The sequence below is a fragment of the Raphanus sativus genome, unplaced genomic scaffold, assembly GCF_000801105.2.
Source record: "Raphanus sativus cultivar WK10039 unplaced genomic scaffold, ASM80110v3 Scaffold0036, whole genome shotgun sequence".
Classification (NCBI taxonomy): domain Eukaryota; kingdom Viridiplantae; phylum Streptophyta; class Magnoliopsida; order Brassicales; family Brassicaceae; genus Raphanus; species Raphanus sativus.
In genome coordinates, this window is record NW_026615360.1 from 28403 (window position 1) to 41948 (window position 13546).

The 13546-nt window shown below is 34.9% G+C and overlaps 1 protein-coding gene and 1 non-coding gene across 2 annotated transcripts; one reads left to right on the top strand and one right to left on the bottom strand.

Annotated features, from left to right (window-relative positions):
- The first annotated feature begins 3774 nt into the window (after positions 1 to 3774).
- Positions 3775 to 3857, top strand: TRNAL-UAA (transfer RNA leucine (anticodon UAA)). The gene has a single exon. It is a non-coding gene; the product is annotated as a tRNA-Leu (tRNA).
- A 2418-nt stretch (positions 3858 to 6275) lies between these two features.
- LOC108846617 (protein RADIALIS-like 2) lies at positions 6276 to 7126 on the bottom strand. The gene has a single exon (XM_018619832.2). The coding sequence runs from the start codon at positions 7086 to 7088 to the stop codon at positions 6786 to 6788; it is 303 nt and encodes a 100-aa protein (XP_018475334.1). The 5' UTR covers positions 7089 to 7126; the 3' UTR covers positions 6276 to 6785.
- Positions 7127 to 13546: the final 6420 nt, after the last annotated feature.

The window sequence follows — 13546 nt, forward strand, 5'->3', positions numbered from 1 at the left end:
CAACCGGCTCCTTAAGGGAGAGACTAGCATCACACTCAAGCCCGGTAACTGCATGGTACTCCATCAACGAAAACCGGAGTGCTCTCCTCGCAAAGACAAACCAAAGCTCATGCGTTTTGTAAGTCACGAGCTCCCTACACAAGAAACTGTGTATCACCCTCGCCGAGTAACCCAAACCATTCTCGTGCAACTTGAAAATCGGAGCAAAAACCCGATCTTTCTTCACTTCGTTCAACTCCTTTGGCAGCCATTCCTCCAACCTTTTGAGATACAGTACCATCCTGCAGTTGTTATTGATCTGACTGACTTGAGTCTCCTCACCCGGCTTAAAAAGGCGTTTTGGTAACTCTTGAGACATACCTACAATCAAAGAAAAAAATTGTAATCAGAGCACAAAGAACAATTTGATCACCATCAATCGATGCTTTACTAATTATAAGAGAAATTACCCAAACAATCGATTAAGACCCAAAGAATAACATGATGTTATTCATCTTACAAAAACATCAAAATGACCCAAACACACGATTAAGACCCAAACAATCAAATGACCCAAACAATCGATCAAAATGACCCAAACAATCGATGTTAAGACAAATCGGGTTTAAGATAGAGAAAATTGAAAAAATAAAGTTTAAGAGAATCAGAATAAGTAATCACAAACCTAGTGTTTAGAAACGTGAGATGGTGAAGAAATTGATGGTAGAAGAGGAAGAAGAGCCACCGAAGTTTTCGTAGAGTAAGAACAAATCTCCAATTCTTCAATCTGTAACTGATAACAAAGACAAAGAACACGATTAGGAGATTAGAGACGAAAAATAGAAGTTCAAGAGTAAAGAAACGATTATGCTTTCATCTTACCCGAAATCGCCATCGGAATCGCCATGGGAGAAGCTTGGGTCTTTCGGCGGAGAAGATGAGGATATTAAAAGTCGATTTACCCTAATCGACTTCTCTTTTTTTTTATTGTTTTCCCTTTTTTACTTTCTGTTAAATCGACTTTTCTTTTTTTTTAATTGTTTTCCCTTTTTTTAACTTCCTGTTTAACTGCTTTGATTTATTTTTATTTTTTTATCTCAGTAAAAAAGTAGAAAATCGGAAATTATATGTTAATTATATAAATCTAAGGGCAATTTGGTATTAAATGAAAAATAAATCCTACTTACCTAAACAATCTTCAACAAATCCTATTGTGACAAATCTCCAAGAAAAGTGTCTTTATTTTCCAATTTTCTCTTTTGTATTTTATATGTTTTGAGATTCATTTTGATATAAATATATTCTATTTTAACATTATAAAAAAAATTGTGGGTAGAGATTTTTGTATTTATTTATTTATTTTTAATTAATTGAAAGTTATAATTTTAAGATATATTTTTTAAGATTTATATTAAAAATTTTAAAAGAATATTTTTTTAGTTTTATATATGTGTATATATTTATATATGTATGTATATTATTTTTTTTTAAATTCTAATGAATATCTAGTTTAAAGTTTTTGTAAAACAAACTATGATATTGTTTGTGAATTTAAATTAATATATAAAATGTATATATTTTTATTTATAATATTTTCATTTTTAATTTTTAATTTTCAAATATTTAGGAAAAATAATTTTGTATTTTTTTAGCCACCCACAACAGCAAACGCTAGTTGGAATTAACTTTTGATTTTAAGAGGTTGAGAGTGGTTTGAAACAATTTGTAGCGGTTTGTATGATTTTTTTGAAACGCTATCAACCGCTACCAACGCAAAAGCTGCGTTTGTGGGTGGTAGCGGAGAAACTAGTCAGACCCTAATATTAAAGATTTTTTTAACAAAATATTCGGTTAAGATGGTAAAAAACAATGTGTGCACCCATAATATCTTAAGTTTGATTCTTATTTCCTGTCTTTTTCAATTTTATATCAATAATGCATCTAGTGAAAAAAAATTCTAGATTCGCCCCTGCCTCTGTCCATTTCCAACTTCTCCGTCGCAGCAGCGTAATCACTGTAATGAAACCATTAGTAAAATTTCTGCAACAAATTTAAACCGAGCAATGTAAAGAAAGAGCGAGATATAACCATTAATCCTTCTGAGTTCTTTACAGAGGGTGATGCAGTCTCCAATTTTCATGAGGTACCTCTTCATGAAGAAAATGGTCTGTTCAGTTGTAAATACGTAAATGCTTTCTAGATATTTTCCATTGACACTATTTTATTTAAAGTATCTAGATGGAGCTGCTAAGGTTTATTTCCTCAAGCCAGGATCCAACATCCTGTAAAAGAAAAGGAGCAATTCTCCACATCTAAAAGATCATGAATGGGCACAAAGAAACAAACATAAAATACATAAAGGTGAGCATATGACAGAACAAAATCCATCCACAAGAAGCACAAACTCCAAAAAATCCATAAAAAGTGAAGCATATACCACCAAACATCAACAGAATCAATAACTATTTGAAAATTACAACTGAGAAACTACTAAATTCGTTATGGTCAAAGTGAAAGTTGCCAAATACTCAGAAATGATTTAGCTTTGTTCCAAAATTATTTCACTGAATAGTTTACAAATGACCAAAGCAAATTACAAAAAGATTGAAACTTCACCCTTTTAAAATCGTAAAACCTTTGAAAAGAAACAACAATGTGGTTAAGCGTGTAACATTTATGTTTTGCCCAACGTGGCGAAGAATGATTGTATTTGTAAAAATCGTGAGGTAGAAGACAATGGCAGCGGAGAGGATTTTTTTGCAGTGTTCCATGTGAAGGCGTCGTAGTGAAGGATCCTTAATTTGGCGAGGAGTCAGATGCCGAGAGGAGGTTAAGTACTGAATGGCGGTGGAATGATCGGGGTAGTTAAACTAAGTGATATCGAGCTTGTGGATGACCGAGGAAGCTCAGCCACAGTTGTTTGGGCTTTGATTGCGGTGGAGAGTAGTTTCAACGGCAAGCTGAGGCTCTCGACGATGGATTGCGACCGAGAGAAATTAGACTCACCACAATCAGTTGCAAAAGAGAAACAATATAAGGAAAGAGAAAGAGGAATTAATGTGTTGGATGGTAAAGTAAATATTAGTTACATTTCAATTTAATTGGATGAGTGTGTTCATAAGAAAAGAAGGATATCAGGTTTTTGTAGATTGGATAAAGAGAGTCGCGCTGGAAGAATGGAAATGTGTGGGAGGAATTGAAAGTGTCTTGACATGTAACTAGATTGTCTTAACATGTAACTAGATTATGGGCGGATATAATTTTTTGAAAATTTTAATTTTTATATTTTAATTTTTGTGTAATTATATTTGAGTTTAGTATTAGTTTAATTTGATATAATAGTCCTACACTTCTTTCATATCTTTTCAGCTTCCTCTCGCGAGTCAGATAGACTACTCTTCATTAAAACGAGCATAACTTTAGATCTAGCCATCAAATGAACATCAAACTGGTGGAATTGGAAAGATAACTCAAAGATATATCATGTGTAAAAATATAAGCTCAATCGCACTGTTGGAAGACTTCCATCCATAGTAAACTACTGACGCATCTGCATAGCTCTACATCTCAAAAAGCTCCAAAATCTCCAAAATTCTCCAAAACAATTCTGAATCTGAAAAGACTCTAAAAAAATTTCCAAACACATATAATAGACTCTATAAAGGACTTATACCATGGTGTAAAAGAGGTGAAATCATTGTATATTAATTCAACATGCAATTTATGAGAATGAACCACACATGGCACCATGACCTTATAGATTTATTGATGTGTTTTAACATTATATAATCATAAGCAGGTTTGCCCGAGTGGTTAAGGGGGAAGACTTAAGTTCTTCTGCACATAAGTGCGCGTGGGTTCGAACCCCACAGCCTGCATTTTTATTCAATTTCATATTCAATTTTGATTCAGTTTCATTTTGATAGTTAAAATTTTATTTTTATTTATGACTCGATAAGATCTTAAGTTAGGAAAAAAAGATCTGGATTTTCTTTATAACTCGATAAGATCTGGAATAAGAAAAAAAAGATCTGGAATCAGATGCAAGAATCTGTAGAAAAACATAGATCATGAAGGAAGTCAAAAATTATGGTGAGAAAGATGAATTTTCCCAACAACACAACCATACAAACCTATGTTCGACCCCAAAAGTGTATTATAGGTATGTCTGAATTTAAACCAATAATGCTTTCCAATGTTTCATATAAGTGTAGGAGATTCTGTTTGTCAGAAGAAACAGAGAAGCATACATCTTTCAAATGTCCATATGCTAAAAACATTTGGAGAACATCATGTATCTCTGATAATATCTAACATCTGTACTACAACATGACTTGAGGAGAAAATTAATGATTGTTTACAGTTTACAACATATAGAAGATTAACTCATTTTCAGGAGATACAATTTTGGTTCCTATGGAAAATATGGAAGAGTCATAACATGCTCATCTTTCACTAAAAATAAAGATATTGGAAGATTATACTACAATAATCTCAAAATGATGCTGAAGAATGAAGGCACATGAAGAGTTACATCAATGCTCTTTTCAAAATGGAACAACGAGAAGAAAATGTGTAACAAAGAAAAGATGATGACTCAAACCACAAGAAGGATGGATTAAATGCAACATCGATGGATTAGAAATCAAAGCTTTCCAAGTTATAAAAAATAAAAAAGACAGAATTTTGTATCACCAGTTTAATCTTCAGAATCAAAACTATTCAAACATATATATATATATATATATATGTGTGTGTGTGTGTGTGTGTGTGTGTGTGACAGAGGCAGCGAAGAGCTGAATCCTGCATTGTTTATCTCATCCACTGACACCGGAGAAGGTTTAATCACAGCAAGGAATCAAAAGAGAGGAAGGAAGACGGTCACGGCGTAGACCTCGAGCTTTCAATTGTGACCGTAGATAGACGAGCACGAGTCTGTTACCGTGCAACGAAGACGGCGACCACGAGCTGAGAGCATGAAAGAGATGAGCATGGCTTGAAGACTCACGACGGCTATGGAGATTTCAGGGAAGGAGGTTGTGACCGGATTGGAAGCTACAATGGCGAGATTGCAGAAGTGGATAAGAGTTTGAATCACGGCAGAGACTAGGGCTCGGGTTTGATTTTGGGAGATGCAGCTACTCCACTAACTCTAAGAGAACCTAAGCAAATGTAGACCACCGAGTGCACCAGATTTTTTCATGTTCTTCGCTTCAGATTTCATGTTTTTTGATGGCAAAAAGAAGATGACAGTCAATCGTCGTAATTAGGGTTTATGTAATTGGGGAAAATTGATTTTGAATTTTAAAACTTAAGATATGAGAGAGTATTAAGCATCTGACTATGTGAGTAATAACTGGTTTATTATTTTCTACTTGTTTTTTTTAATTTTCTAGTTACGTTTGTTATATCGTTTAGTCAGGAATAAGATAATGGGAAAAATTGTGTAGATGAAAGTATAAAAGACAAATCATACACAAAAAGTGTGTCATGTAAAAAGTGTCTCAACATGTAAATAAAAGGTAACAACGTAAAATTTTCAAGAAAAAAACATACTAACACATTCGTATATATATAGTATCTGTTAGCAAAAGTTCGTACAGGTAGGGTGCCGTATATTCTCTGCAATACAAAAACTTGAAGTGTTGGATATTTGAATTTTGAAAATCCTAATGATTTGCTGGATTTGAAGGTCGCGATCAGAACAGCAGACTTTCCGAGGTGATTTACTCGTCTCGTGACCCAAAAGTTATTACCAATCATCATCAACCATTTTCTCACATTTCGAAGAACTCTCTATAGAGATTGGTTGGTTGGTTCGTATATTTCGAGAGCTATTTCTTGTCCAGTTCGAACATCCTTTCCATTATTGGATTCTCCGTAATACTTAATTGGTTACATATAATTCTGTTAGTTAGATTATTGTTGATTTATTCGTTGGTTTCGAGGATATAATAAATATAATAAAAATAAAATAATTATTATTATTATTATATTGATCAACATTTAATTGATTCAGACAATTTGCTTTCCCATTACGAAGAACCCTAGCTAGTAGTAGATTCTAAGGCTGGAGAAAACATGGGAAATAAATATACAAACATAAACTCGTCAGACTTTGTTGAAACTGATGATATGCCTAGTTTTCTTTTTGGCTCATAAATAGTTTAGGCTCTTATAGTCGAAAAAAAAAAAATAGTTTAGGCTCTTTGTTGCTTCTTGTTTTACTGCAGCTTTCTCATCCTGCCAAAAGTAAATGAGGGAATTAAAATAAACTTGTTACATTGATTTTGCTTGTACATCGTGTTTTTTTGGGGCAAAATTACATTTTGTTTGGTTAAATACAAAGCTTCGTTTTCTTTTCCTTAAATATAGTACTTATTTGTTTCATGATGAATAGGTTTCGTTTTTTTTCCCGAACCTTCTTGGGCAAGATGTGGGATAGGAATAAGTAAATATTACATACCAAACTGAGAAGGCCGGAATGATTATAATTTATAGGCATAAATATTTTGGGTGCTTTTAGTTGTCTGGTTTTTTTACAAAGCCTAAGGAGGCACTGAGAAGGAAACACTTGGAAGATTTAGAGACTCACATTGCTTAGCATAAGAAGTAAGAGAATCTTTGTAAAGTAAATGATGATTTCTTCTGAAACAGACATGCCCTTTTATGTTTGATTTGGTGTATATTATCATGACACATGCATATGTAACCTTGTTTGTAGACGTATTTTAAAATGGAAATAAGCGGGCTATTAGGGATATAAACAATGTTGATTTATTGTAATTATCACAAAATGTTTTGAATTAGATTGCAAAAGAATAACAATACTTTTTTTCCTCATCACGCAGCCTGCCTTTGGTTCTGCCTCCAGTAGTCGTGTAGTTAGGGAATGGTACATGCCCATTCTCGATGCTTTCGATGTCACGTACCAGAAGATCATATTGTCTCTTAGCTTCATCAGGTGTTGTTCCACCAACAGCTCTAGCAACATTATACCAACGGTCAGGAGTGTCTTGGTCATAGGTTGCTAGAGCACGCTCAAAGGCTTTGTTCTGCTTAACAGTCCATGAGCCAGATCCATAAGAAGACATTGAGTTTGATGCCATTGTGAAAAAGGTTGGTGTATTTTCTCTAGTAATAACTTATATGAAAGAGAGGATATGTTGCACAGATGTAGTCCTTGCTCTTTATAAAGGAGGACTTGAGGTCATGAGGTATATTGCCAGTTGGCAAAGATATCTTTGCTTTGCCAAAATAGAGAGAATGACGTTATGTTTTTGTCTCCATAGGAAAAGAATACTGAGAAAATATTGTGGAGATCAGTATCAAATATCCAAACTAATCACCTAAAAGATTGCTTTTATAAGTACCTTTTTCGATCCACATTTGGCATATGATGCTCGGTAGAGACATATTTTCTGTAAATGTTGTAACTAATATGTTTATTTTTCTTACCCAATTAATGTTGTGATGTCATTCTCTAGATTAAGCTTGTATTCAAACAAATAGTGTATGTGATAAGACCAGTTTGGAAATGTCTCTTTACACTTTTGATCCCTAGTCAACTACTTGGAACAGTCTGGTCTCTAGTCAATAGTTACAGCACGAGGCTAACTGTGTCCGTAAGACAAGGAAAATTACAAGTATTGGATTAGAGTTAAGGAGAAGTCTATGTTAACATATGATTTTCATTATCAACATTTCTTCGTATAAAAAATCTCAACGACTTGGAAGATTGTGAGGATAAATTTGTATCCACAAACACTACAAGAAAACACGCTGATTCTGAGGGAAATACCGAAGGAAAATGAGTTCCTCGGAAATTTCTGACCAAATATCGAGGAAATACCGAGGAAACCAAGAAATGTGGTTTCCTCGAAATTTCCTTACTATTTTTTGAGGAAATATCGAGGAAGACCAACTTCCTCGGTAATTTTCGAGGGAATACCGAGGAAACCTCGGTCGTCGGAAAAAACCGACGGATATTACTAATATTTCGACGACATCTTGTAGCCGTTAGAGAGCCATTGGGAGAGCCGTTGGGGATTTAAAAAATTCCGACAAAATTTCGAGGAAATGTCGGTTTCCCTCGGAATTTCCTCGAAGTTTCCTCAGTATGCCGGGAGGATTTCATCTATAAATACAGCCACCCCTCTTCCTCTTCATTCACTCTATTTCTTCTTCTTCTCTCCTAGTCTCACGAATTTGATTGCAAAAAAACATGTCTTCTTCAAATTATTTTCGTTCTTGGATCGATCGACCTCATTTGGATCCGGACACGAGATTGCTTACGAAAGAATACAATCAAGGTATAATCGAGTTCATGAGGGTAGCTCGCCGACAACCGGAAGCAGAAACATGTAAGTTAAGATGTCCTTGCTCTAATTGTAAAAATAGAAAAGTTATTAAAGAGTGGGATGTTTGGACTCATCTATTATTGAGTGGGTTTACACGAAGTTACAAAATTTGGTATCATCATGGGGAAACTGATTATGAACTTGGTAGTACTAGCGAACCTTAGCCGGCGGTTAGATTAGAAGAACCAATTAGAGCGGATGTAGATTATGGTGTAGGTACTGAGCAGATGATAATGATCATTTTAGAGGGAAAGATTTACCCAATGCAGAAGCTAGGAGATTTTATGAAATGTTGGATGCTGGAAAGCAACCATTGTACGAAGGTTGCAGAGATGGTCATTCAGCTTTATCATCTGCTATGAGACTGATGGGCATTAAAACATATTATAACTTGGCTGAAGACTGTGTGGATGCGATAGATAATTTTGTTAAAGGTATTCTACCTGAGGATAATGTAGCTCCAGGTTCATACTACGAGGTTCAAAAACTCATAGCTGGGGTTGGTTTATCTTATCAGGTAATAGATGTATGCAGCGATAACTGCATGATTTATTGGAGGGCGGATGACCAGCGGACTACATGCAAATTTTGTGGGAAGCCTCGTTATAAAGATACGAGTGGAAGAGTTCCAGTGCCATATAAAAGGATGTGGTATTTGCCTTTGACGGAAAGGTTGCAGAGGTTGTATCTTTTGGAACGCACAGCGCAACGAATGAGATGGCATGCAGAGCACTCAACAGATGGTGAGATTAGACATCTTTCAGAAGCAAAAGCGTGGAAACATTTCCAATCAAAGTATCCCGACTTTGCGTATGAGAGAAGAAATGTCTACCTTGGATTATGTACTGATGGTTTCAGCCCGTATGGGAAGAGTGGAAGACAATATTCTCTATGGCCAGTTATTGTTACACCATACAACTTACCCCCAAACTTGTGCTTACGACGAGAGTTTTTGTTTCTCTCCATTCTCGTTCTCGGACCAGAGCATCCTAAGAGATCACTTGATGTGTTTCTTCAGCCACTAATATATGAGTTGCAACAACTATGGGCTGAAGGTGCTGAAACATACGATATTTCGTGTAAAGAAAATTTTCAAATGCGGGCAGTACTAATGTGGACAATAAGTGATTTTCCAGCATATGGTATGTTATCTGGATGGACAACGCATGGAAGGCTATCATGTCCATATTGTCAAGATAACACTGATGCTTTCCAACTAAAACACGGAAGGAAAACGTGTTGGTTTGACTGTCACAGGAGATTCCTATCACCTGATCATCCATATCGTAGGAGTAGGAATTTGTTTACGAAGAACAAGAGGGTGTTTGACAGTTCATCTGCGGAAATTAGTGGGAAAGGTTTGAAGACACAACTAAGAGATTTTGGTGCAGAAAGGACGCCATACATTAGTGGACATGCGCGTTTTCTGGTAGATGTTGTTGGAAACCTACATAACTGGCACAAAAAGTATATTCTGGGATCTGCCATACTGGGAGGATCATTTGCTAAGGCATAATTTAGATGTCATGCATATTGAGAAGAATTTTTTTGACAATCTCATGATCACGATCCTTAACGTTCAAGGTAAAACAAAGGATAACTTGAAGTCAAGAATGGATTTAGTCGATATATGTGCTCGTTCAGAACTTCATGTTGATGAGAATGGTAGGGCTCCTTTTCCCATATACCGACTTGATGCAGAAGGAAAAGATGCGTTCTTTGATTGGATTTCAAACGATGTGGAGTTTCCAGACGGTTACGCATCTAATTTGCGTAACTGTATCGACAGAAAAGAAGGAAAGTTTATTGGCTTAAAAAGTCACGATTGTCATGTGTTGATGCAGCGCTTACTTCTGTTTGCTTTCAAGGAACTATTACCACGAAATGTTTATGAAGCAATTGCAGGGATAAGTGCTTTCTTCCGCGATTTATGCGCCAGATCAGTGACTCTTGAAGGTATTGAAAATCTGAAGACTAACATAGCCGTGATTCAGTGCAACCTTGAGAAGATATTTCCTCCCTCATTTTTTGATGTTATGGAGCATCTTGTTATTCACCTGGCAAGAGAATTGGAACTTGGTAGTCCTGTGCAGTATAGATGGATGTATCTGTATGAGCGGTATATGTTCCATTTGAAGAAAATGGTGAAAAATCTAAGTAGGATGGAAGGTTCTATAGTCGCACAGATGATCAATGAAGAAATTTCAAACTTTGATGAGTACTACTTTCCAACAGAAGTTCAGACCAAAAACAGAAGACCTGCTCGGCATGATGATAGAGGCGAACGGGCAACATACCATGTTACGGTTCCTGACATTTTCACAGATGTTGGACGACTTAGCGGAACATCAAAGGACCGTCGACTTACTGAGCAGGAGCGCAGTCATTTGCAAACATATTTGCTCACCAAATGCCAAGATGTTCTTCAATATGAGAGGTAAGTTTATTATCTTACAAAATTTTATTTTAACAAATTAACATTTATATCTTAATTAATTACATTTTTGTCATCACAGGATTTTCATGGTAGAAAAGCGGTTCGAATATAGATAGGCTACAGAGGCAGAACTAGAAGAAATGAAGCAAAGAGAATTTGCTGGATGGATGTTTACTTATGTGAGTGCCTTAAACAAATTAAAAAATCATTTATCACATATTTATACAAATTAAAAAATTATTTATCACATATTTATACTCATATATATTTGCTATTAATAGGTGTCTGCTAGTTTGGCCAGAGGTGAAACATTTGACGATTGGATACGCGAGATGGTGGTTGGACCAAACTATGTTGTGAAGTCATATCCGAGATTTTGTACTCGAGGATATGCATTCACAACTGAAAAGACGAAACGTTCGCGTACGACCTATGATGCTGGTGTTTGTTCTGCATCGGGAGATGATGTATACTACGGACACATACATGAGATTTTGGAAATCAAATATTTGGGCATGCTTGGATTGCGCTGTACTGTTTTCTATTGTGATTGGCACGACATCACTCCAGATCGAGGTGTGAGAACATATGCATTTGGTGTTACATCAGTAAATTCGAGACGAAAGCTGCAATATTATGATCCTTTCATTCTTGCTTCTCAGGCCGATCAGGTAAGTAAATGTTAATTATTCAGAATGATTGGTCATCATGTGTAATAATTTAAACTTGTACTAAATTTTTTTAAAATGTTACAGGTTTGTTATATCAAGTACCCCCGGGTAAGGAACAGAGATGATCCATGGGTTACTGTTACCAGACTCAACCCGAGAGGCCGAGTTCAGGGGAGTTCTGAGCTGGAAGACCCACTACAACCAATCACATCCAGTAACTTAAGTGCAGCAGAAGATGTAGCAGGAGTTGGCCTTGTAGTAGATTTCACCGACTTCGCAGAGGAAGCCGTCGTTCACGCACAGGATGAACCAGTTATTGGAGAGTTTCACCAAGATCCAGATTCAGATTCATCTGGTGATGATGACTCGGAATCAGAGTAGATTTTTTTTTTTAATGAATTTCGAGGAAATATCGAGGGAAAATACGGTTTCCTCGAAATTTACTCGGAATGACCCTTAACGGTTTAGGGGTTTGATTTAAAACACCTTGTTCCTCGAAATTCTCTCGAAATATTTCGAAGAAATTTCGAGGGAACACATAATTTTTTGTATTTCCTCGAAATTCCCTCGAAAGATTTCGAGGAAATTTCGACGACCAACATAATTTTAGGGGTTTGATTTAAAACACCTTGTTCCTCGAAATATTTCGAGGGAACACAAAGTTTTTTGTATATCCTCGAAATTCCCTCGAAAGATTTCGAGGAAATTTCGACGACCAACATAATTTTTGGTAGTTCCTCGAAATTTCCTCACAATTTTTCGAGAGAATTTCGAGGAACAAGGGGTTTTAAACCAAAAACAACGTTTTGCGGATTGAATAACACTTATATAACCTTCATTAAGTGTCTTAGCCAGATTATAAAGTCAAACTTTAGGGTTTTAAACCGAAAACAATGTTTTGCGGATTGAGACGAAAACCACACAACATAAGATAAACACTTATACATTTTAATAAATGTTAAAGGAAATACTTACAATATTTTTTGTAATTGTGTTATTTCATTGTTTATGATCATCTATACAAAGAAACCTCATTATTATGAATTACATTTGTATAAGAAATGACATAGGGGAAAAAATCGATGTTTTCAAAACCCCAAACCCTCTTTTCTCGAAATTTCCTCACAATATTGTGAGGAAATTCGAGGAAAATTTTCCTCGGACTATTTTTCATTAACCCGGCAACCCTAGCCGCCAAACTTTTCGCGAAAATCAGATAAGAGAATTTCGATGAAATTTCGACGACCAACATTAAAATTTGTGAGGAAATTTCGACGGACCCTTTCCGTCGGACCCCTCATAAATTAGGTTTTCATTCTTCTCTTCCCCATTTCTCTCCTCTCTTCCTCTCTTGTCTCTTCCTCGGCGGCTCTCTTCTCCTCTCCTCTCCTCTCTTCCGGCGGCTCTCTTCCTCTCCTCTCCTCTCCTCTCTTCCTCTCGGCCTCCTTCCTCTCCTCTCTTCCCATGAAAGTTCATCTCTCTTCTCTTCCTCTCTTCATAGATCTCGAAATTTAGGTTGTTAGAAAGGAAATTCTAGGATTGAATGGATAGCTTAGGATTTGCATGTTTGGATTGTTGTTTGGATTGTTGTTATATTTTTTTTTTGATTTATTTTGTGTTTTGGTTAAAATTGAAAACGTTTTTTGAATTTCAAAAATGTGTATATGATTTTTTAAAACGTTTTTTTTTTTATTTTTAAAAACGTTTTTTATTTTTTTAAACGTTTTTTGATTTTTTAAAACGTTTTTTGATTTTTAAAACTATTTTTTATATATTAAAACTATTTTTTTAATTATTAAACTATTTTTAATACATTAAAACCATTTTTGTAATTATTAAACTATTTTTAATATATTAAAACTTTTTTTTGTAATTATTAAACAATTTTTAATATATTAAAACTTTTTTTTGTAATTATTAAACAATTTTTAAATATTAAAAATATTTTTAATATTTTTAAACTTTTTGTAATCATTTAATATTTTTAAATATTTAAACTATTTTTTATATATTTAAACCTTTTTTGTTATTATTAAACAATTTTAATATATTAACAAATTAAAAAAAAATTGTATATATTAAAAAAAAATTATTTATAT